The sequence below is a fragment of the Rhea americana genome, unplaced genomic scaffold (genome assembly GCF_003343005.1).
Source record: "Rhea americana isolate MKP2758 unplaced genomic scaffold, rheAme1 scaffold_3, whole genome shotgun sequence".
Lineage (NCBI taxonomy): Eukaryota > Metazoa > Chordata > Aves > Rheiformes > Rheidae > Rhea > Rhea americana.
The window spans coordinates 10667693-10694193 of NW_028186423.1; the positions used below are offsets into that span (position 1 = coordinate 10667693).

At 35.5% G+C, this 26501-nt stretch overlaps 1 protein-coding gene across 4 annotated transcripts in view; it reads right to left on the bottom strand.

Moving 5' to 3' along the window:
- The window catches only part of DACH1 (dachshund family transcription factor 1), a 359157-nt gene that overhangs the window by 95818 nt on the left and 236838 nt on the right, over positions 1–26501 (bottom strand). For 2 of the 4 annotated variants that reach the window (XM_085309491.1, XM_085309494.1), the window contains exons 4-6: positions 22405–22577; positions 8357–8492; positions 6040–6174 (exon numbers count right to left, since the gene is read on the bottom strand). In XM_085309491.1, coding sequence (XP_085165617.1) covers positions 6040–6174; positions 8357–8492; positions 22405–22577 — 444 coding nt within the window. Of the gene's footprint in view, positions 1–6039; positions 6178–8356; positions 8493–22404; positions 22578–26501 lie in introns of all 4 variants that reach the window. The other 2 variants (XM_085309490.1, XM_085309492.1) reach the window with 1 other exon arrangement.

Here is a 26501-nt window from a genome sequence, read left to right on the forward strand (position 1 = left end):
AATAAAGATCCCCACTGACAAACAGGTCTACAAACGACCTAGTTGGAGGGTGGCTTGGTGGAAGTTTGTAGAAACACTCTTATCCAATATTTTGCTAGAAGGATAACTTTCAGACATTCGTACTACCTTGCACTCCTTCCTGCAGATACATAATATTCATATCCTATTCAATGATGCTATACCAGCTGCTGTATTTTGTGGAATAAAAACAGGTGTTTGCTGGCTTCTTAGTAAATAACAACCCATTAAGAAAAAACTTGTAATTTCATTTTTCACCTTTGTAGTCAATTAACTAACAGCTTTCCATGTATTCTTKAGCCTCTTGGTTGGAGTGAAAAGACATGCTAACAACCAGTGTGTGTGAAGGTTTAGGTGATACTGGATTTTTATGGCCTTTCATTTAGTGGATCTTTACATTATCTGTCTTAGGTTACAAATTTGACTATTATCTCTTTACAGTTTTAGAAGTGCTTAAAGCTCAAACTAAGATCAGTTTCACAGCAAGCTAGGTGATGTACAAATACATAGCCTGAACTCAGTATCTTAACAAATTACAAACTAATAAATAAAGATATATAACATTTAAGAAATGGAGTGAACACGAAACTACAATATGTGAATTTGCATACGGATACTCATCAAGGTCTGTTTATATCCTTCTAGTTCAATTAGCATGCAATATTCAATAAGATAAATACATTTTATAAGTATCTGTATGTGTGTGCAAGAATATAAAAATGAAAATGGACAGATAATTTATGTTTACACAAGCAGTAGTTGGGCAGCAGCTCTGCCCAAAGAAATGAAATGAAATGAAACGAAATGAAATGAAATGAAATGAAATGAAATGAAATGAATGGTGAATGAAAATTCCTCTTCAGGTCAACTGGTAACAACTCTCTTTAGAAAAGGGCTTTCTCAGAGAAATAACCAAAATCATAACATAGACTAGAAACATAATTTAAGTAAAGCTCTGGAGCATTTGTTTGCTGACTTTGCTTGAAAACAGCTCAGCCAGAAGAGAGCCTTTGGTAATGCCGCAAGTTCCTACAAATCCTTAATATTTGTAAAATATACTCTTATATGTTTATGTATCCATTAATGTGTACATCTATGTGATATAATTAAAATACATAAGAATTTACTGCTGATAATATAGAATGAATATCTAATCATATATTATGACATATTTATCATTAGTATCTACTTTGATGCCTGACTGGCAGGAAAATACAATTTTAATTACAACTATGGTATATTTGTTTTCCATTTTGCAATAAGTGTTTTTTGGAATTTGAATAATCTGTTTTATAAGATAGTAGCCAGATGTCTAAGACTGCTCACATCTCTACAGAAGGGCATAAAATATAATGACAGAGAAAACATTGGGCATTTTTAATGTGTGGATTTGATGAAGTTATAGTCTAATTGCTGCTATTGCACTAGTCAGGAAGCAGTTATTGTTGATTATCTGAAGATTACTTAAGAAATTTCTATTAATACAAGAGCTAAATGCATTTCTGAAAGAAATTGCTTAGCTTCTTTTGTGAACATGGTGAATATTTTATATATTGTTACAGAAAACAGCATACACATTTTCAACGAGAGAGTGTCCTTCCTGTAACACCTCAAATAACATATTCAATTTAAAATGTAAGCATGACATTCAGGCTTCATTTGCTATAGGTGTCAATCTAAAAAAATATAAATTGATGCAGACAGAAAATTCTAATCTGATGCCCTAGGGCCAGATCCAATAAAAGACTTAGGCATCTAAGTTAGGTGTTAAAGAAACTAACTTTTATGTGTTTGTCCCCTAAAAGGGAATCTTGGGCTGAAGCAAGGTGGGCCTTAGATTCCTATATATTTCATAGGATAGGTACTTAGGTAGGTACTTCAAATTGGGGTCTAATGCAGTTAACAGGTCAAACTATGGTCTTCCTAAAGTCAACATGAAATCATGCCCAGCTGTCTGGATCTAGTCAGTGGAGAAAATCTGGGCAGAGGCCTAAGCTGTAAATTCCACCCTACAGATTCCTCCCTCACAACCATGGTCTGAGTTGTAAAGGCAAAGGCAAGGTGGTAAAATATATTTCCCTTTTTCACACAAAGCACAGTGATCAGAGATGTTTCCCAAGAAATGTGTCACAGGATCAATGCGCTCCTCTGCCGGCCAGGAGTGAGAACTCACACCTCCAACGTTATGGGATTCGGAGCAGGCGGTCACAATTTTCAAGCCATCGACTATTTTGACTTTTGCTGCAACGCTTCAGAGCCAATGAGCAAGAAAAGGATTAGGTTTCAGTAGTCTACCCCTTAGGTACTCTGCTAGATTTTYGTGCCTCCTTTTCTAGGCTACTTCTAGGTTTAACATTCAGCGCCAACGAATAGCTGAAGGATTATGCAGTCCCCTGGGAAACTTCAGAAATACATTTCTGCCAACTTCAGACTGGGAGACCTCCAGGAGTAAGTAAAACTGCAAAGTAGGAGTTTCAAGCTTGCAGTCTTAGTCCTCATAGCTGAATTCTACCTAGCTACTGAATAACAAAGTATATATCAGAAGAACATGAGGGATTATCTAGARAAAACTCTTAGGGCCATGGAAACTTTAGTATTTTAAGTACCTGAAGTGACTCAGAGTCTTAATTTTTAGGTAACAAACTGAATGGATCTTTTCTGCACTTTTCTGCTAATACAACCCCTATGTTGCACGTAAGTCCTTTYTGTGACACATGCTTGTTTTTATACAAAACAAATATGCATCATCAAATAGTCTATAATTACAGGTTACAAAATTAGATACTTGGTCTTGATGACTGCTGTCAAGTACTGGAGCTAACGTCAAGTACTTGAATTTACCTTCTCCTTCCCAGGATCATTTGCAATTCTGCAGCCCACTTTCAGTAATTTTGGAAAAACTGCTCTCCTCTAACACGGAAAGAAAGAGTACTGGAAATTTAATGTACTTGACTTTTCTGCATACACAGTTAACAGCATCTTGTATTGTGTATGAACTGTGAGGCAGAAGCGTGAAGCTCTGCATGTGTCCTGCAGACTCCCACAGTCCAGGCTGGGAAACTGGCTGGAACATGATGTAGATCTTCTAGACAAGAATTCTAAGTTTTCTTCTCACAGATCCTGGGGAGTGGATGGAATGTGAGATATTTACATTGGGTCTTGCCCCAACATAAAGCTAGGATGTGRCCAAACAGCCCATCTGGAATTAGCAACTAGAAAATGTTTCCAATACCCAATGTTCATGTCATCTTTGAAAAAAAAAGCTCTTCCTCCTGCAACAGACCTAGAGGCTGATGCAAATTTTCCTATTTTAATAGGTTATGAATCAGGTTCATAGCATCTAATTCCATTCTTGCTAGGACAATGATAAACTAAATTCAATGGAAGCTGAGATCACTCATCACTTTTGCATACCAGAATTTCAAGACAAACTAAAAGCAAGCAGAACTAACTGCACCAAAGATTTACTAATTAACTCGACTCTGATAAAATAAACTCTTCTTCTCTTATTTTGAATGAACTTTAAATATAAATGCATATGAGTTTTAAAAGACTGAATACTGTCAAGCTAGTATTCAGTTTGCCAGTGCCAACTTCTATTTCTAAAATTCTAAACTCCATGGACTGGGTAAATTAGCTCCTTTGTTTTATTTTTATACAGGATAAGAAGTATTTTCTCTTTTTTGTCCAAGTCATGGATCAGGTCAGACAGACAATTAGCCCATCCGACTTATGCCAGTTCTTCTTAAAATATGTTATGTTGATCACTTATCTCTGTTACAACTATTTTTCCCTTTTAAATTCTATATTGACTGTAATTAATTTTTTCCCAAGCTCAGATCACAGAAGATTGATTGATTGATCAATAGATCTGTCTGTCGGTCTGTCCATCTGTCCATCTGCCTGTCTATCTATCTATCCATCTATCTACCTCTTTTTCTTATAATGGAAGAGGAGGCAGGAAGAAAAAAGACAGGGCTCTCTGTACAAGGCAGGACTCCCCAAGTTCTTACAGGTAAAATTAAAAGGCATTTTAGTTTCAGCTGATTGGTTGCCACAAATGTGCCTCCGAAGAAAGCAGAGTAATGTTTAAATGCTTAATGAAACTTACTTAAAACTTCTGGGTTTGTTTTTTGTTTCTTTTTCCTTTGAATCAGATGATGACGGCAATGTGTTTTCAACTTAAGAGTACCATTGAATATAAATCTTTGTTTGCTTTTTAAATATGATAGCATTCTGACTAAATTGATTGCATTCTGACTAAATTGATTGCATTCTGACTAAATTGCAGTGGTAAGCAACAGTTTGGGGATCCAGCTGCAAGCTCACAATGACAGAAGTAGATAATTGCTATCCCCACAAGTATCTATGAGTTAGATCACTTGTTTTAATACAGATTAGTTTAGTATTAAAGTTACAGGGTTGGTATGAGAGACATGATAAATGTAGTCATGACAGAAAACAATTTTTAATTTAGTATACCCTATCAATCTAGATAGCCCATGAATATTTACCACTAATTCAGTAGGCTGGAACAGAATAAAAAAAGAAGGAAAAATAGAAGGTTTGACCTAAACAAGGACTATGGAAAAAAGAGAATTCTCAGCAGTTTTACTGAGAACAGATCTTAAAAGAAGTCTGAACTGGTGACAGCATTGGAAAATATGTTTGGCATACCATTATAAAGAAACCTTAAAAAAAAATGAATGACATATAAAAATAGTAAGAATTCTTAATATGTGMTTCTCTCTGCTGAATTTACCAGTCWGATTACACTTAAATAAGTAACTTCAAAAGCTGAAATMAAATCATCTACAGAGACTCAGAACAAACCTATTTGATCACATCATCCTTCTCAGCAGGGATACAGTTTGCAGGGGCTTAGTGAGGGCAGAGTATAAGCTGAAACAGGTTGTGTGTGCAATGAACCAAACTAAATGGCTTAGATAAAAGAAATGTTGTTTCCATTAATTTTTTAGGTAATCTTATTAAAAATGCCACCTGTCCAGCATGGAAGTGCCCAGGTTTTAATTCTTTTTCATATCTCAGTGTTCAAACACAAGACAGAAAAGGTAGCATCTTACATATACTAAAATACGGCACAAAATGTCTGATTCTGAAATCTTCACTGCAGCCAGTTTTTCCAGCCGCATTTAAATGTCTGGCTATTATATCTTTTACTTTTCCTCTCATTGTTCTCAGAGAACTGATTTCCTGATGAGTCCAAAGAATATATCTTATATTTCTTACCCTTCTTCTACCAAAATGTTCATAATCTACAAATAGTACTGAAAATTCATAYATGTTATGTAAACACAACGCATGGGATACACCTTTTAAAAACACAATCCCCCTCAAAAAACAATATACAACCCTGCTCAGTAACTTAGTTCTGAATACCAATAGTGATGAAATGGAGCCATAATCAGCATGAGTGCGTACAGACTTTTTACCTAGATCAAACACTTTGGTCATATACTCAATTAAATTTAAATCCCATTATATAATGTGTACCAGTCTCATTCTATGCAATTTTCTAATTTAATGGCTTAGTATTAGCCTTTTTCCCTTTCACACACATGGACTAATTTTCATGGTACTCAGCCCCATTGGGAAGTAAGTCATTAAAGGCAACTGAAGTGAGACAGAAACTTAATACCTAAACAATGTTGTAGAAGAGCCAGAAGCACAACAGTAATATAAACCTGTTTCTCACTCATTACAATAGTATTAATGATTAAAATCATCACACTGAATAATGAAGAAATATCTTAAATTGTAGGTAGCTATCCTTTTTTTGTAACACTTATCCAATTCCTTCTTCATATAAATTCATTAATGTCTCAGACTGCAAAATAGAAGAATAAAGAAAGCTATCATCCTGTTAGAGTAGAACTTTAGAAACAGCAAAAAATTTTTAAAAAACACAATATAAATAAATATCACAATTATAGTTATACATAGCTATTGAGGTAATGATTGTTTYACACAGAAATATTAAGATCATAATRTTCATATTACCTTTCTCAATGTGTACTCTTTTTGTCTCATGTCCCACATCATGACCAGCCAGATCACCCTCTTTAGGGCCAGGAAGGACATTAGGTGACAAACCCATCAGCATTTGGTTCATAGATAGCCCATTCTGATGGACAGCTGCTAGACACAAGYAGAGACAGAAACAAAATCAGCCATAATATCAACAACCACAGTTTYGTACTTATTCTATATATTCTTACTCTGAACGATACAAGAATTCTAGTAACCCCAGCATCACTTTAATTAGAGTTATCAGCAGCCACACAGTGGGAGAGTTTCTTCCCGTTATTTCTTCTRGTTCAAGAGTTCATTCTAAAAAGAAGGGTTTAGTATCTTTGGACTCTGTAGGATATTCACAAACATTTAAAAAGAACTGAAAATCAAAATGAAACAATCTGGAGAGTAAAGGCTCTAATTTTTTATTTTTTTATTTTTTTTTTTTTTTAGTTAGTTGTACAAAAACTCTGGCATATTATCATCACTAATATGCAATCCCTAACTCAAATTAGGCATTGTGCAATTCCATGTAAGAAACCCTAGCTTTTCAAAAATATACTGTGCATAAGCAGCATTGCTGATTAGATGATCAGATAGTTTGAAAAGCTCTTTTAAACAAACTTGAAATAAAGATTCATGAGTCTCACACACATCTAAGAAATCCATAAAAGGTAGTTTATATCCCTATGCATATTTCACTAAAAACTGTATTTGCAAGAGGCTTATGCCATTCTCAGTAAAGCATTTTCCCATCTGTAACTCTTATTTCTACTGCAGTCATCTTACTCTTGSTGGCACCACAAATGGAACTGCAGTTATGAATTAGATGTGTTGTTAACAAAACAAATAGTAGATGATAGGTTAATTTTTTAAAATAAATAAGTTACTGAAGTAGTCCAGTATTTAAGGAACCCTATTACCTTCATCACTGTAAGAAACAATGTGTACAGCTCCCACTCCCACTCACAGCTCCTTACTGCTGGTAAGTAAGCAGAGTGAGGTAAGTAGTCTAAAAAGCATCATGCGTTAGCAGAAACAATACGGATCTTTCCATTTAATTTACTTTTTTATTTAGAGAGCAATGAAAAAAGTTCTTTAATAGTTGTGGAAAAATATACAATTCAATCACTTACCAAAAAAACCCATAACCTTCTATTTTTTCAAAACTTTACTCATGCACTTGTAAAAGCCTGGGGAAATACATAGGACATAGTATAGGCGAAGTGATTCTAATCTGTACTCTGAATCATCTATGTGATAACAAAATAGAATTTCCAACTTGTCACGGTCAAGCCTCATTTATGGGCATAGAAGTTATCACTTCATTTTTTCTTTGGTAAGCCATTTTTCATCACATAATAATAAAATATCTTTCATCTGAAAGTCAATGAAGAGTCAGCTTCCTGAGTCTGCAAAGAGCCTAAAAGGAAGGAGTCTAAAAGATGCATGTGCTGCGTCTAATTATCATGACTACATATTTCATAGCTATTTCATAGCTGTCTATCTGCATACCAAAATCTCCAATTTCACCTATTGACAAATTCCAGTGTGCAGTGATGTAGTACTGATCAGTACAGAAATCTGCAGTATAGCAATTACAAAAGGAATTTGAATTTAATTTAATATCCATAAAATAATATGAGTTTAAAGCCTCAATTTCCAGTCTATTGCACTGGAATATCACCAAATCCAGGGTCTTTGCCATGTAATTTGCATCCTGTGCATGGAGTCTTGATTCTGAGGTATTCTGAGGTAATCTCACTCCCCCTCTTCTGAGTTATAAGGGATAATACTCCCTGTATCATATTTCTCACCATTACTTGTTTTCATATTTAAAGTATTTATAAAACATGCAGACCTTTTAATTGATTTAACCTGGTTTTTCTCTTCATCAAGCAACTCTACCACGTAAAATGCTGCCTACAAAGTCAAATTCAATCTAGAAATCAAACTACAGTAACAGATTAAATAAAACTCAATTTCTTTAAAAAAATGTTTACAATGTATGTTCACTTCTAAAACTAATCTAGYAAATTGCTTTCTGGCTGCAATTCTATATTTCATAGCTCATATCTTTATGTTTAATATGACATGATGGCAGTTTATATCAGTACCTGTTAATGTAGCATCAAATATTATGATACTGTAAACTGGGGAACATAATGTTGGGAGATAGTTATTGCAGCTGAACTTCAGAATATGATACATAAGAAATATGTTTAATATGAGGACATTTTGATTAGAAAAAACAGCAGCACCTAATCATATTTAAAGTGGTGACAAGGAGAAGAATGTGACCTACGGATTCTGTCCGAAGAGCTCTCAGTCCGTGCAGGAGAGCTGGACACACTGCTGCTTCGATGAGAAGATGGATGGCTGCCAGGTCTTCGGCCCTCTTCAAGAGAAGGAGCAGGAGAAGGGCTGTCTGGAACACGTTCCTGTACCCCACAAAAAATAATTTCCAGAAAGAGACAGGTTAGACAAAACAACCTTTGTGGCTTCCAAACATCATTTTCCTAAACTGTATTTCCCTCCTAAGTCACAACATAATTTTTTCCTCTGCTGAGGTCTCCAGGATTTGCAGACTAGTCTCAAAGGAAACTTAACAAGTCTAGAACTCYAGACCTCACATTTTACTATGCAATCTGAGAGCTACACATCCTATTAGGCTTTTAAACGGGCTTCTRAACTACCTATAAAAATAAGTTTTTTATTTTGTTTTTTTTTTYCTCACTTGTATCAGCATGCTATCAAATTGGAAACATACGTTTTGTTTACTAGCTTAGAGATACTAGCCTAATGGGTGGAGGACTGATGTATTTCTGTATATAAATAAGGAAGAGGCAGTGCTGCTTTAACTCATACGGGGTGGAAATTTACTCCACATTTGCATTTCAAAGAGGCCTCTTGAAAAGTGAGGATGATAAAGGAATTATAATCTCTGCTGGACCAACGCTAGTAATGTGTCCGATGAAAGGCCAAATGTCTATGTCTGTACTACAGAGCACAAAGCCGGAATAAATCAAGTTTTTGCTAGGAGTATCGCTAGCCACATCACTACTTCACACTACTTCACAAGGGGGTCGGAGGCTTTTCATCCACCCACATTTTTCTATCAGCCTGCCGGTCGGGAAGAGCTATGACGAACTTCAAGATGCCTCTTGCTTTGGATAATAAGGGCGGGGGAAGCATGGTGCTCTGAGATGCCCTTGTCCTGCTATGTGAAAACCAGTGATAGGTAGCAGAAGCAGCTGATATTTACACGGAATTTCGACAGAAACAAGGAACAAAAGGAGATGGGCTTGACTGTTGCAGAACAGTCCTTTCTAGAAAATTCTTCGTCTTTCCCTGCAATTTCCTTATTACAGCTAATAGCTCACAGGAGTCTACATCATTGTTAAATAGGCAGGAGTTAGACTGGAGAGGCTGGATAGTGATAAAAAGAAATAATTTCTACAAAGAAAACCTACTGGGAGGGACTTACAATTTTAAACAAGGTGATTTTTGTTTTGTTTTGACAATGGTTGCCGGCTGGCTGAAATCTTGTCTTCTAATTCAAAAAGAAAAAAAATTAATTCACTAAAAGCTGTCCAAGATGCTTTCATCTTAACGCAATGAAATAATTCAATTAGCATGTGTGTAATAACACATATGAAAATTTGTTGCTAATAATGAGTAAAAAGTTTCTCTGAAAAGAACATTCCCATTTCTTACACTGCAAATTGCTTTTGCAGTGCTCATTATTCCTCATGCACAATAGCTAGATGAATGTTTATTTTGCTGAATGCATTCCTGTGAAACTTAGTAACATGACTATCCATCGTAATCAATACATTTGTTCCAGGAAAACTTTATAATAAACGTTTGCTAAGCTTGAGATTGTGATTGCAAAGAGATTCAATGGTCCTGTTAATGGAGTGGGTGAAACCTTTCASAACAATGTATCAAGACATTTAAGGGGATTTCACTTAACAGTCTTGGGTTTTTAAGTCAAAAACATTGATGAGGACAGTTTAACTGCAACATAGCTCTAGGCTTATTATGAGTTTGATTGTGTTTATATGTCCATGAACTGGATATTCAAGAGGAGGATTAGAATGCAGATGTTTTCAGAATGTAGAAGATTTATTTCTTTAGATTTAGTAGGATTTAAGCACACACAGCGTACAGATTTGGTATAAATTGGAATACGGTATATTTAATCATTTATTTAATATAATTTCACTGTTTGGCATACAATGTATTGTTCTTAGAAGAGTTTCATTAAAATGAAATCCAGTGAGCATATAAGATTTGAATACAGAGCTGCAGAGTAAATTAATTTATTTAAACAGCTTAATTTGTTTATCCTATTTATTTATGTGTGCTTTTACAGCATGTATTATGAGATAGATAGAGCAAAAGGAATGCACAGGACAACAAAATATAATTACTGAACAAACAAAACAGATAATGAATTTTATTCACATATAATATGGCATAAAAGACAAACTATACCAGAAAAATATACACACTGACTTTATCAATTCATTTGTAAAATAACCTTTAACCCCAACAAAACATGGGCATGAACTATGCAGAATGGGAGAGTAATTAATTTAATACCTTAGCTTATTTTTTATAGCTCTTGCTTCATAATTCTATCAATCAGTAATACAGTCCATAGCAATTCTTTGTCTTTATCAAAACTAGCTGCAATAATAAATGGAAATTCTACTAATAATAAATTGAAACACTCTGTAGCTCTAAAAAGTCGTAGTGATAAACTACATGGAAGTGCTGGAATATCAATATAAGCTGTCTTTCTTACTAGAGATTTTGTGGAGAAAGGATGGATTTTGTCTGTGGTAAAATATTAACTTTACCACTTCAGCACTTCAGGAAGTGCTTTATTTTAAATTTTTTCAAAAAAAAAAAAAAAAAAAAAAAGGTAATGTGCAAAAGCACGTTCAGTGAAAAACTCAGATATCAGAGCTATTCTATACTTTTGTAAAATCTCACTTTTGTACAAGTAAGTTTACATGAGGTATTTGAGAAACAGATTTTATCGAGTTATAATCCTGCAAATTGGAATCACCTAGGACTCTGTCTACTGTTCAGAATTTTTCCTACAACTTGTCCACTGCTAGGACAAACTTAGTTTCACCTAAATAAAGATCTCTCTCTAGAGAAGCTGAGGTTAGCTTGTACAGTAATTAGGCTAGCTGTCTCCTGGCAAACAAATACAAAAGTTGAGGTACTACATTTCAAATGCTTTGCCCAAATCCAAAAATGCTGAGGAAACTGTGTAGGGTTMAATTCGAAATTGACACACCTGAACATAGGTATCTAAATGTGAGATGACATGTGAGATGGACAGCTTCAGAGATGCCTAAATTTAGGATGTTCGCTGAAGGCACGGTCACCTCGGAGGTAGGTGTCTCCCATTTTTGTCTATGAAGATATAGTCAATAAAGTCACTGGAGCATGGAAAATATACGCCTCTCTCTTAAATAAATACCTAAGGCTCAGTTCAGCTCACCATATACAGGAATTCAGTGTCATTTGAGATACTGAGGGATTTTGATACATCCACACAGGGCTGACAGACAAGAGCTACAAAAGATCTGCTTCCTTCTGGAGTGGCRGCAGGATGCTAAATTTATTTCCAAGATACTGGCTGATGAGCTGAAGAGTTTCCTAAACTCCACTAACAATATTTACTAGAAAACAGAAAGCACAGAATTATTTGTCACGTGTAAAATATAACCCTTGCTAGCCTCTTTTTTATCAGATTTTTGCTTCCATATTTGTTTCTGCAGGGACTCACCAGCAATAACAAGGCCATGAACAATTTGAGCATACATAACAATTAAGATATGCTTGGTCAACTTTTCAAAATAGCAATGACTCAATTATGCATCAAAAAAGAGGCTATATTAACCAAAGGACAACAAACTCCTAAGCGTCAATTTGGAGCATTCTATATTTTGGTGCTCTTTAAAATTGGATCCAATTCACAAATTCTAAGCATTTACGAACTTGACATTTAACTCTTCCAAAAATACTCCTCCCATGTAGTGAAGTTTTACTGTATGGAACAGGTTGCCCAGAGAGATTGTGGCGAGTATCTTCTCTGGAGATATTCAAAATCTGCTTGGTCCAACCCTGTCTCACACGTTCTAGGTGACCCTGCTTGAACAGGGAGGTTGGACTAGACGATCTCCAGAGGTCCCTTCCAACCTCAACCATTCTGTGATTCTGTGATCTGCAATGCCCTTTCCCGTACTTTTATTGCATCGACATTAGAAATTTTAGATGCTCAATAATAAGTACATTTTAAAACAACAGAATTTTCTTGTGACACTGTGCATTTTTATGTCCTTAAGGAATGGGTAAAAGACTTTCACTTTCACTCTATATCACTCCTTATCCCTGAAATCCTTTTGCTTTTGTCTCCAGTTATGGTCACTTTCCAGAAAAGACTGAAAGACCTTTCCCTTCCGGTTTTATGAGATTGAAGTTGTCTAGAGGTTGCTAGAAAAAAAACCTCCAATTTTGTTCCAGAGTATCCTATATCTTCTGCAATATATTCATGTCTCAATGTCTCTAAGTCTCTAAGTAATATAGAAAAGTTTTGATGTACTTAACATTTTTCAAACAATTCTCATCCTTATCATTCGATAAAAAAGAAAGGGATGCAAAGACCATCCTGTAAGATCTCTTCCAAAAAGTTCCTTTTAAGGAGCTTCCTATCAAGAATTCTGTGAACAGTAATGATATTTAGAAGACCATAAATACTGTCTTCCCTATATCATATATGGCTTTCTCCTTTTACCACATCACAAAGCTAGTTATCAGCTTTATTCTTTTGTGCCTCTTTTTTTCTACTCCAGTAGCATATTTTCATCGCTTGAAAATTACCTCACAACTAACGTCTTCCTCAAAAACCTTCCATAAGGTAACCTTGATGGGGTTCAGCTGATGGTCCCTGTATCATTATCCAAGAGAGGATATTAATTTTTTGCTCCTAAGAAAACAGACAATTGACAACTTCTAGGTTCTCACCACTACAGTCTTCTCATAGACCTTTTTTTTTCTTTTTTCATTCTGTCCATTAATGATAAAATTCCAGAATCATTTAGACAAAATTTTTATATGTCTACCTACCATAACCAGTTTTTCATGAGCAGCCTTTATATGCCTCCTGCATATTTCTCCCTTACAGGTATTTTCAGCCTCAGCTTTTTCCTCCAGTCTAGTTTGCTTCTCCATAAGACTAATCTCTTGGTCATCTTTCAATATTAGGCACGGACTGACTTCCAGACATGCAACTCAGTATGTTTCAGGTGGTATATCACTATTAAAACTATTCAGCTATCTTGATGGTCTTCAGCGTTGAGCACTTTTAAAGGTGTTAGTGCTTTGAGTCATTAGAATGCAAGTGTTAACCATCTTCAAACTTTTCAATACTTTGGGTGAGTTCATATTGAGAAAGGATATATAATACAGTTTCATACACTCTTAACTTAAAAGACATTTAATAAGGAATAGTTCAGCATAATCAGATCTAAGAAGGCACCTGGCTTCCAATCCCTTTTTTGCAAAGATTATTATAATCTTCTTCACAATGACCAAAGCACGGACTTACTACTCTTCAGTTATATTTTGACCTATTTTGAACTTGAGTGAGAAATATTCTAGGAATGGCTTTCTTATAAAATGTCATACATATTTTAGTTTACAAGAGTAAGAGAAATGAGTCCCCTGCTTATCTTTTCATTCCCAGAATACAGGGTGTTTTGCTTTTGTAGTTTTATCTGTCCTTGACCTTTAGCATAAAATGCTGTAAGGCTCAAAATTAGTATATAGTCCTGTTTATTATCACTAGCTTGCTAAAGATCTTCCTAACTTCCCCTGATGGAAATGGTGCCTTTCCTATTTTGTTCTAATAAGCACTTTTTCAATTCTAATGAAAATTCAGGAGTTCTATTTTGTTGTCATTAATTGCACTCCTGTTTTAAAGAGTTGATCTATTTTCTATAAAGAACAATGTAATCCATGTTATTTGTACAAGATATTTTTCTCTAATACATATGAATATCTTTAACTTTTTCATCTATTGGACCATTTTAAGTTAATTTGATTTCTTTCTTTTTTACTTCTTCAGTTTTTCCCTCATTCTGCCTTACTGTTTTCATCACAAGAACACTGATAACTGATAACACAAATGTAGAAAGAGATCTATAGAAAAAAAATAGGGGAGAGAGAGAGAGAGAGAGAGAGACTGTGGATTTTATCGATTGCTATTGCAGTGTTTGCTATATGATTATCGGGAATATCTGTAGCAGTTAATTAACAGAAAGTCAAAACAGCAGACTCCTAAGTAATTCTTTAACAGTACTTAAACAACAGAGAGAATCAAATTCTTGGAAATCACGGTCAGCCCATAAAGTACAGGGAACTACGCAGGGAGCAAATTTCACAGGTCTGGGTCATTACAGAGGCCAAAAAAGCAAATGCTGATCAATACCAAGAAAGAGTACGGCTGTCCCAGGGATACCAGAGCAGCGTCCAAGGTGTTGACAGCTTTGAAACAGGCCAAAATAGGACCATTCCTGGATGTGTCACAGAGCTTTATATAACAGAATTCTAGCTGTTATCTTGGACCTGCTTCTTTTATGTRCATATCCTTTCAGCTGCCTTTATATATTACATTTTGCCTTGGAAATGCACATTTTGACTAAGAAACTTTATAATTTTTCCRAGGCAGACAAAAAGCACAGACAAATAAGAATCTTTCAAATGTAATTACCCCTTTCTTATTGGTAAGTTGCATAGACTTTCAGTATTTTTTTTTCTTTTTTTTTCCTCCTGTTTCAAGATTCTAGTCTTACTTGCAAAGCAACCATTCAAGCTTAAGCAGCAACAGYGGGAATTCATTCCTCAAGGTCAAACCAAACTGTACATCTAGTCAAACACTAGGAATGGGAGTCATCTGACTAAATGTAGTTGTCTACAGTACAAATGTCTATACATACACTAATCACCCTAAGCTCATTTTTTACCCATACATTTATGCTTCCAGGGTATGATTCACCTCATTCTAAAGTGGGTATCTAAAAAATGGTCAATGAATTATGGCCTAGAAGATACCAAGACAAATTCTATCCATTGTACCTGGCCTCATGGCCATTTTGCATCAAATTAATCTTACACTRTATGTATAGTTCCCTCGTACACACGTGAATATGCATACTACTAAACAGAAAAATTTATAATACCTTAAGTCATATGCTATCTGTAGATATCAATTTTACATGACACTAATGCGTATGARCACCTGACTACTATCAACTTCAAACTGCACCTCAAAAACATGCCTGCTAAAACAAAATAAATGTCCCATAATACTCCAAAAAGACATCTCTCTCAGCTGCAACTTGACAGATATACAATAGCTAACCTCTAGCTCATAATAAAGTAACACTTATTAGAAATTAAAATAAATAATTTTAATTACATAGATAGAACTAATTAATGAGGCGAGACACTCTGGCCACTAATATAAAGATGATTAAGCCATAAAAAAGGAGTTCAACTCTACTTTGACCTAAGATTTTCTCATGTTAAATGAAGAAACAGGGAACAGAAGTGTGAGTACACCTATTTATATTAGTATAAATACAGAACAAGGTGATTCTGACTAACCTTATTTTATGCACAAATTCATACAAATAATTTTAAGATATTTTCTCAGGTCATGATAAAGATAAAAAGGAAATACTAATTTGATTTATAATATAATTGGAACTTCACAGTTACATCACAGTTTTCATATTTGTTTTCTCAGTATTTAGCAAAGTTACATGCTTTGGGAGCTGATGCACATTTTTAGCTTTTTGAAGAACACTTACTAAAGAGTAATTACTATTATTTATTTTTTTCATCATATTATTTTTTCCTTATATTAAGAAAGAAAATTTCTTCCATGTATCAGATAACGAGGAAATAAAAGAGGCTTTTCTTTGTACTTAATGTAAGTATGTTGTTCTATACATGCAGGAAAATCACTTTAAAGTAACAGCAACATTTCTATTTTGAATGCACACTTATCTCTACAAATAATAGGTTATCTATAAAATCAGGCTTTTCATATTAGGCATCTAAAATGGGTATTTCTGACWGTTTGGGATATAATTCTCTTTGTTCTCATTCCTTTTCTGCAAAATGGGCATAGTAACCCCAGCTTCATATGAATATTTCAAGTAGATATCCACCATTGTTTGCATAACACTTATTTTGTAAGGCACAGAAGTGTCCATAGAAAACCTGCATTCAATACAGGATTCAGATAATGTTAAATAAGACTTGGCCAGACAATGATTTAAAAAATTCAAATAAATATTGAACAAGTAACCATTCACTGAAAGAGGTAGGGGTACTGTGAAAAATATAGTATGTGATTGTGTAATTAAAGTCACATCATACTGCATAGACAGAATGGAGTCACATTAAGGTTGCAGAGGCATTGTAATATTTCCTAACTTCAGTTTCTTGTCTTTTCAAATTTAGCAATGGTCCTTTAACACAGGCTTTAGATGTAATTTTATTCAATGCATGCAGAGAGACACATCTAAAGATTTTACAGCAGCATTTGATATATTACCAATCCTGGCAGTTTTCTCAAGTTTATAGGGCAAGAAAATTCTACTTGGTTGGTAATAGCAGTGAGGTGGAAGGGGCTTCCATCCGCGATGTCTAATTGTACTTCCAGGATGCCTTCCAAGGCCTCTGTTCCTCCAGGATGGTGTGCCAGCCAAGTCTGACAAWTAATTTATCTAGTCCTTTTTAAAAAGTTATCGTTTGGGTAACTGGAAGATAAGTTATCAGTAAACAACTCTTCTACACTGAAACATCTTTTAATGGCCAAGACCTGCTCTAACAGAACTCCACACCGCACTCTAGGCTGCTCATGCAGAAGACTCAAGTTGAGGCTTCTGCAGTCCCTTTTTCTCTTCTTTGTCCTCTCCATGAAGTGAGCTTTTCTACTTTTCTCTGAGAGCTGATTTCCAGTCAGGTCCACTCTCTAAACAGGCTCACCACCAGTCATATGAGATATTTCAATATACTCTTTTCCTGCATCTATGTACAGCAGTGTCGTATTTCTCCTCTTTGGCTAGTATTTAGATCTTTTGGCAACTATTTTAGCTGGAAAAAAATACAAGAATATTAAATTATGTTATTAGAAATACAAATGTATTGCCAGTGAAAAACTGAAAAGTGGATAAACAGAGACTCTACATTAAAATAAAACTGCAAATCACTCTACATTAAAATAAAACTGCAATCTACAACCTGACTTATTTTTAAAAAAATCTGTCAGCAGTTACCTTGGTTAAAAAAAATTAATAGTAGATTCCTGCTGCTGGATAACAGGAAGAGCTATAACCCTTCAAACAAGTGCAAGACAAAGAATGCTGTGATATATTTAGAGAACCAGCAAAATTTAGCCTCGTGTTTTTAGTATGCAGTGGAAAACTACTGTACCAGTCACTTTTTCAACTGGAAGTATTATCTTTTTCCACTTCATTCCTAATTCTTTCCATATATAGTAGTAACATTATAYGCATATAGTGCAATTCTTGATACTGTGTGCTGTTCTCTTCTAACACTTTATAATGTAGACTTATTTCAACTCACTATTAATATGAGGTATGTCCTTTATATTTTCATGTATCTTTCTGCTGAGTGAAAAAATTGATGTAGTGAAACTGCTAACAAGCTGAGCCTTTGAAACCATGGGCAGGTGATGAAAGCCACCTCATGTCTAAAGCATCCCCAGGTCACAGCTGTCACACTCACTGCAATTCATTGCTGTCACAATCTGCTGTCCCTGCTTGCTGCTGTGTTCCTCTTATTCATCCAACTCGTATATCTACACATTCCATTACAGAAGGACATCTAATATTTGCCTCATGTTTGAGAGGGCACAACACTCCCGAAATACCGTTCTGAAGATTTCAGAGCTCAGAGTTCATTGCCAAATCTAACATACTGCTTTTTAAGGCTTCCCTTATAATTTTGTCTTTGTCTCATCTCCTGAGCATAGCAGGATCAGATGTTTGCTTAGTACATGATCTCAGCTTTATTCCAACTTCTTATCATGAAGACATGAAATATTGCCCAGTAATAGAAAGGCATTTGAAGCTTTGTCAGTTTAAAGATAACAACACTAATTGTGAACTCAGTGAATTGGAAGGAAAGGTCAGCAAGTCATCGAGGATGGCACTGTTCACAAAGTCAGTTCTTCCGTCCAGCAAACCAGGATGTTTATAATCTGAAGATTCAGATTTTACAAGACTTATTCTTGTTCTCAGTCACTTAAATTGTGTTACTACTAATTTACTTTTTAAAGTAGAAATTTCTCATAGGTCTTTCAACTTTCAAACAGCTTTTAAATTTGAAACAAAACATCTTGCACTCTAATTTCAAACATGCACTGTAATTTTAGGTAATAACTAGGAATTCAAAGATGAGAGATTCACATTCCTTTTAAATCAGAAATGTTTCCTGTGGAAAAACTGGCACTGAGGAAAAATATTTAATGAAAATTTGGGTTAAAAGAATGAGCCAGAAGATAATGAAAACAAAACCAAAAAGCCTAAATATGTAGCAGTAAAGGAAAGGAAGATACAATTATAATAACAAATACTTTTGTGAAAGTAACTGTACTATTTATCTATTCCTATCAAAATAGGAAAGGATGTTTGACATTCTCCGCTACATCCATTCACTAAAATATTTGTTTCGTTTGTAGCACAAGTTATTATCCATAATCTTTACATAGCCAGTACAAGGCTCACATAATATGCTCATTAGAGAGTTTGCTTCTCTGCCACTCAGTACATTTATTTCAATAGACACTAAACTCACAGCCTCTTACTGTTCCCACTGAGGGACAATTAAAATGCCAGTGACATTATGTCCATGCTCATGGGAAGAAAATCTCCAAAACAATGACCTCATGCTTTTACATGATAGGGGTTTCTGTTTCAATCCTGTTCAACATTACATTAAAAAATAGGCGTATAACCACTTGGCCATGCTATCTCTATCCACACGACCATATTCATCTGCTGTAGACAAGAAGACGTAAAACTAGACATACATCAAACCACAAAGGTGCTGAAGGAAAGAGTAGGAAAATATGCGCAATTCCTGAGCCTTTACATTATTACTGAAGTAATTATATATAGCTAGATCTTACATTTAGAAGTGAGTTTTGGATAATAGATTAATGCTTTTCTTATGTATTTCTCTTTAGTATAATTCTATTGTTGGCAGTATGTTAGAGGGYTCAGCCAAAGAAGACACAGCAGACACTTCATGTCTTTTTCAGGTTCTAGGTAAATACCTTAAAACCATGAACTTTATTGTACAGATTTGTAAAAAATTTGTGTTCCACTTTTGAGTGTGCACAATTTTCAAAACAACATTTAAGTTCATTTGACCATTTTAAAAAAATAGGGTAAATTTACACCTTTTACATTTATGGTTATGTGCAAACCGGGTCGAAATATGAAACCAGTTTTGTTAAATAACCTGCATAGGATGTCATGCTAGGAGCTGTGCAGAATTTTCCTGCTACGCTGAAGATTTTGCTAGCATGAATATGGAATGGTTGAATTTTTGGAAGTGACAGAGTCACAGAAAAATAGTGTAGATTATTAACACAAACATAAGCCTAAATATGTCAAGATTTTTTAAAAATATGATTTTCTAATTACAAAATGTTACACAAATTTTTCAAACGGAGAACCAAAATTAGTAGATACTTTCAAAATCTTCACTTAGGTTAGAATGAAACTGCCTTTCCAACTAGACAAACTATAAGAATGTGCAGTTAAGGAATAATAAGGATATGAAAAATGCCAAAGAAAATTTTCTGTTATGGTGCTGCCTATTATTAAAATATAGGAGACAGACATCATTACAGTAGACATTTGAGCCGATTAAAGGGACTGTTGGTTTTAAAGCCTCACCTCATATATTTGGATACCCCTGAYGATAATAAATAATCTACATAGTTACATGATGACAGAGTTTTCCTTTCAGAGTCCCATACTTTTAAACCCATTAGATAGGCGTAGATTAGATGAGCCAGGAGTTAAGTGCTTCTAGGGTCCAGCAAGAACTCCATAATAGGATGAGATTTAAGAACATGCCAAGCCTACTTCTCACAACCTGCTTTTCACAAAAGAAAGCCTTTTCTTCACAGCCTATGAGCTATCTTGTAGTCCAAATGTGCCTGATTTTGGTAACTGGAGACAAAAATCAGGCCTCACCATGGAATGGGCTTCCACAGACATACCACAATAACTTAGGCAACTTTAATAGCTATAGTTTCAATATGTTGAAGTTTAGAAACAGAAGATTCCAAATGCCAGTGAAGATCAAATTTTGTACTCTTACATATAAAATAAAATAACTTGTAGATGATAAAAGACAGGGAAGATAGTGGGAAAAATAGTGAAAACAAAGGTTTGTTGTCATAATAATTCATACTTCTCAGGTTTCACTGAGTGGTTGCTTAATCCTAATCTTTGCTTTTTAGATACCTATGCAACACCAGTGATCACTGTTTCAATTAAGAAAATAAATTTAGAATGAAATATTGCACCACTTATGTTCCAGAGAACAACTTTAGTATCATATAACTCTTGCTAAATATTGCTCAAGTGAAAATAGAAAATAAAAGTGTAGAAACCACTACGTAATCAAACAATTAGTTAACAACAGAGTGTATATATGCACAAGGTATGAGGATGGACATTAGTGGTGGAATCTAGTCTAGCTGACAYAGCAGCCACAGAAATAATTCTTCTAAAACCAATGCCTTACCTCTCTATTTAGCCAAAGGTAAGAGAAGGTTGCTCCAAGGATCTTGAATGTAAAATGAAAGTGCCTAAGTTAGGTCATTGGACCTCATTTTTCTACATCCACAGAAACACAGACTTGTAGACTTTTAATTGAATGACTCTTTATGATTTTGACCTTGTTCAGTTACTAGGAAAAAGGATAGGATCACAAGCATATTTAACATCTCAGTAAACTGAGATTTCTTCACTCTGCCTAAATCATCCAGAACTGCAATATTTTTGTAGCTCGTTTTGAAGGTGCCATAGATTTTACGTTTACACATTTTTTGTTGAAGGGATTTCCTTAAGAGGCAGGATCCCAATATAGCCTAAATACAAAATAACTTKGTCTTTGCCTATCACAGAGTCACAGAATTGCCAAGGCTGGCAGGGACCTCTGGAGATCGTTTGCTCTAACTGCCTGCTCAAGTAGGGTCAGCTACAGCAGCTTGCTCATGACTGTGTCCAAAGGGATTTTTAATATCTCCACAACCTCTCTGGGAAACCTATTCCAATGTTCGACCACCCTCACAGTGAAAGAGTGTTTTCTTATGCTCAGACGGAATTTCCTGAGTTTCAATTTTTGCCCATTGCCTCTTGTGAGTTAYGTAAAAGCAAAGCTGTTAATGGCAAATTTAAGAGCAGATAACCTAAAAGCCTGTGTACTTTCTGTATCTCATTTATACAACTAAAAAACTAGCAGGTAAAATTCAAAGTGTTAAATCAATCATAAATATTAATATTAATTCTACTGTTAATTGTGGTAGAGAAGAAATGCATTTATAATGAAAACAGTTCATCCTTAAGTCTTCAGAAAAGACTGTTAACTACTTCTATAACAGGATCTAATTCAGTCTAGAGAAAGGGCTAGGACGCTACGCTTATAGGCAGCACACAAAACCTAAAATAGGTAGCTATTTTTAGACTGAGATTTCTTCACAGGGCTACAGTTCTGGCCTGAAGACTACTGGGTCTGTTCTGTGCAAGTTTACTGCCTCTGTKCCAGGGCCCAGCAATTCATGTCCCACCAAGGCAAAGTGCCAAGCTTTTCAGCCTTTTTCAGATACCCTGCAGCATTTCAGTTCAAATGCGTATGTTTACACATCTGAAGGACAGACTCTAGATTGGTCCCTCTTAGTTTAACAAGGGGACAATTTCTTCCTTGGTTTCTTGAGGAACATCCYGTTAGACGATAGACTATGGATTATGAGAATTCAGAGTGCATATTCTGCGTAAAAAATGCTTTAGCTTGAGCACCGATTCAATACTGATGAAGACAGGGGCTGGARAAGGGAGAAACTGAAACTGGCCATCACTAACCTGTTGTGCTCCCAGCACAACAACAGTTGGRTTTCTCAACCATATTGACTTGAGGACTCACCATCTTCACGATACTTACAGCAGTCGCAAGGGCGTTAGATTTTTTTAATGCACCTATGGATAGATTTACCTTAATGACAGACGTCTCCACTCGGGATGGAGGACTCTGCACTTGTGCTGCCGCYGCCATGTTGGCAATGGTGCTCAGGTGGTTCATCTGGCTCATTGCCATCGTGACAGACGCTGGAGGTAGGCTGACAGGGATTAGCGGGTGGGGCATCATCATGAAAGGAAGCTCCAGTCCTGCCAACAACAACAACAAAAAAGAAAGAAAATAGATTTATGCATCTTTTTAAAGTTTTTTGCTTTCTCCTTTCCTCCTGATGAACAATATTCAAGTGATGGGCAACAAGATGGTTCACACTTCAGGATAAAGCAAGTAGGTATCATCAGCTCACTTCTGGGATGTGCACGTGGAAATGGCTAGTATCCTTGGAGGGTTTTTACACACAAGGAGACTGCTAGGCTTCTTGGTTTGTTTGCAATGTTGTAATGTATCATTGCTAAGAAACTGCTATTTATTATCTTTTTTTTAATACTACTTGCTGTAAGGTGCCTTAACAATGCATTATTATACCACTGATGCACAGGTTAACAGTTATTTTAAGTATCAATTTTATTGCATATGTATTTGTTYTTTATCGCCTCTGCTGCTGCTGCTTAATACCTTTAAAAAAGTTTTACAATATTCCCCACACCTCTGGTTTTGCATAGCCTATTTATGTAGATCAATTCAAAATAAAGGCAGGAGTTGGAAAACTATTGATGTCAGCGCTGGAAGACGTCAACCTGCGCCATTCGGCAGAAGGTGGTTCTGTCGCAGAGGGTTGAGAGGATGGCTAAGATTATGCTGTCCAGGCAAGCTGGGGTGGTTAACAGAGGCCTGTGATCYTTGGGTGGGGGGAGAATGAAGTTTTTCTTTATCCCAAGAACCATCACTGCTGCCTGTGGGGAATGAATATATATTATTTGGACGAAGGAAGATGCCGAATTTTCGATGTCTGAATTTGCAAGCAAGGCCAGCAATTAAACCTTTTTTTTGAATATGTGGTTGGGGGCATTTTTTTTTTGAAAGTTCCTTCCTTCCTTCCTGTGGTTGGAGGCATGGCTTTTTTTATTTTGTTTCCATACTTTTAAAAAGATAAGTAAGGACAGCATTTTAAATTTTGARTTAGAACACAAATAAAAATATTATAGTTGTGTTCATTAATGTGAGGTATGTGTGTGATTATTACTATTTTTATATATACTTTTTCAATTTTAGTAAATAAGACTACATTTTCTATTTGTTTTACATGTTGGGGAAGATTTTTGTCTTAAAAATGTCTTAAAAAATATTGCCTATTAGGCCAATTAAAATTTAAAMTATATTTGTATTTCTTCCTGTACTGTGTATGAAAACAAATTAAAGAAGTAACCAAATATTTAATTTATTGAGGGAACCTGCATACTTGCGTATGTGCTGGGTTGACAYATTTCTATGTTATTTTTTTGTTCCATGTTATTAATTAAAGTATAAGAAATTATTAATTTCTGCAGTCTTCTGCTAGTGGAACTGACTAACAGCAAGAAAGATTACAGACAAATATGTATTGAGATGAGCAATACTTCATTTAYGTGAGAACTGTCCTTTTCCACTATAGAAGATCTAATAAAAAATTCCCACAAAATTTCCACCTCCAAAAAGTATACAGTTTGAAAAACAATAATAAAAATTCATATAAAACTAYTGATTTGTGCATTTATATCTAATGAAAAGTGTAAAGTGTTCTCAATTGAAGACTTAAAATTATACATGGGTGTAATGCTGGGAATAAGTATACGTATATCATAGAATCACAGAATSRGTAAGGTTGGAAGGGACCTCTGGAGATCATCTAGTCCAACCTCCCYRYTCAGCAGGGTCACCTAGAGCATGGTAGACAGGGTTGCATCCAGGCCTTGAAGGTCTCCAGAGAAGGAGACTCCACAACCTCTCTGGGCAACCTGTKCCAGTGCTCCGTCACTCTCACAGGGAAGAAATTCCCCCTCACRYTCAGGYRGAACTTCCTGTGCTTCAATTTCTGCCCATTGCCTCTTGTCCTGTCACACGGGACAACTGAAAAGAGTTTGTCCCCGTCCCCTTGACACCCTCCCTTCAGGTACTTGTACACATTGATAAGATCCCCCCCTCAGTCTTCTCTTCCCCAGGCTGAAGAGGCCCAGCTCTCGCAGCCGTTCCTCACAGGGCAGGTGCTCCAGCCCTCGGATCATCTTCGTAGCCCTACGCTGGACTCTCTGCAGTAGCTCCATGTCTCTCTTGTCCTGGGGAGCCCGGAACTGGACACAGTACTCGAGATGAGGGCTCCCCAGGGCTGAGTAGAGGGGCAGGTATATATACAAAGAAATCTATACACTCAGTGTTTGAATTTGTTTATCTGCCATATACAATCAATAAATAGTGTTTCAATGTATTTAAAGTATCTACATTTGCATGGATTCTCAGCAATAATAATATATGACTGCTTCCTTTTACATACAGAGCACAATTTCACCCTCTTGACTTCAAAAGTTTCCTCAGTTTTCATGGGAATTCCTCTTGATAAAGACTTCAAGATGACTCCAGTCAAAGCTGATTTAATCTATACTCAGTTTGTATTTAGCATCAGATATTACAGTGAAATGCATGTTTCTGAACAATTTTTATGATACCTTTTACTACCAAATAAACACCAGGGCTTGAGGAACAACAGGGTTAACACCATCTCCTGCTTACTTCAGTAGAAACTGGATTAGCACATTAGTCTTGACATTTTTAAACACCATTTTCATGGGATGACAAAAGCACAAAAGTTGGTAGAATTCCAATTTAATTTCTCTAGATCTATTAAAAACTTGATTGTAAAAGCTGTACAACATAGTTTATAATGAAAAATACACCATTATTGCCATGATTTTCTTTCCCTAGTTACTTCATGAAGACAGTTAAGGCTCAATATAAATTCTAACTCATTAGCTCAATACTGTCTCAATCCCAGTGTAAATTGTTGAGAAGTAGGTAATGAAAATTCAGTCCAAACTCTCCTGCAATCAAACAAAGCAATTTTATGAAACAATGAAAAGGATCAATTATATGAGATAGTTTTATTATTTTACAAGAAGTTGTCACAACCTTTACACAATATACGTAGCTGAGTTGGTTAATGTATGATTTGAATCTCATAACCTCTGATAGGTGATCACATTTTCTTGCATTTAGAGAACTCAGAGACTTTCAAAAACACATGAAGCTACTTTCAAAAACAAACATAACTGAAGGAACTAAATTATAGTCGGCAAAAGGCTTTTTTTCTTCTGATCTTCTTTTCATTAATTATCTGTTTATAGCCACTGTGACATACACAATTTGTTTGTGCTGAATTCTTATCCTTTGAAATATATGACAGGAGAGGTAGACACAAAAAGTGAGATCATCTCACTTAATTTTAACCAAAAGGTAGGTGCTGATGCAGACACACATTCAATAGAAGAAGACAGCTAGTTCTAAAGGGCCATTCGTTCCATTTTAGGTTAGGTATCCATACAAAATAAGGCCTTTTTTATGGCATTTAGGGCTTAATGAAAAGCTACACCCCAAAATGTTTCTATACAACATAAAATACTGGGCCAGAACAAGCCAAGTTTTGTTTTCTTAAGTTTTGTTATGTTAAGAAAAAAATGAAGGGATAACTTTGTTCTGGCAATTCTGTGTCAAGGCACATATTGCCTTTTCAGGTTGCTCTAATTTCTTGCTGGATCTGGTACTGTCTGTCCTGCTATAACTAACATGAAGCCAGCATAGACCCCATGCACTGACCAGTTTAATGTAAACATGATTATGCTGTGATTCAGATGAAGTCAGCACTGCCTGGTGGTCAGRTAGTGCCTATGCCTGAATGAAGCGAAGAGGGAATGACCGCAGGAGACAAAYAGGAATGACTGTGCTCTGGGCATGCCTCCGTCCTTATAGTAACTGCAGAAGAAGCTTCTACCAATGGCTTACATTTAGATTGCTTAAGTAAAATGAATTTAGATCAAATGTCTTGCTTCTGTAGCTAAAAACGCTCCCATCTTCACACTCCCCTGAAGTTTCTTTTTTGGACATTTAATTTTGTTATTAAGGAAAACAGAAGGAAAAGGAGATTTAGT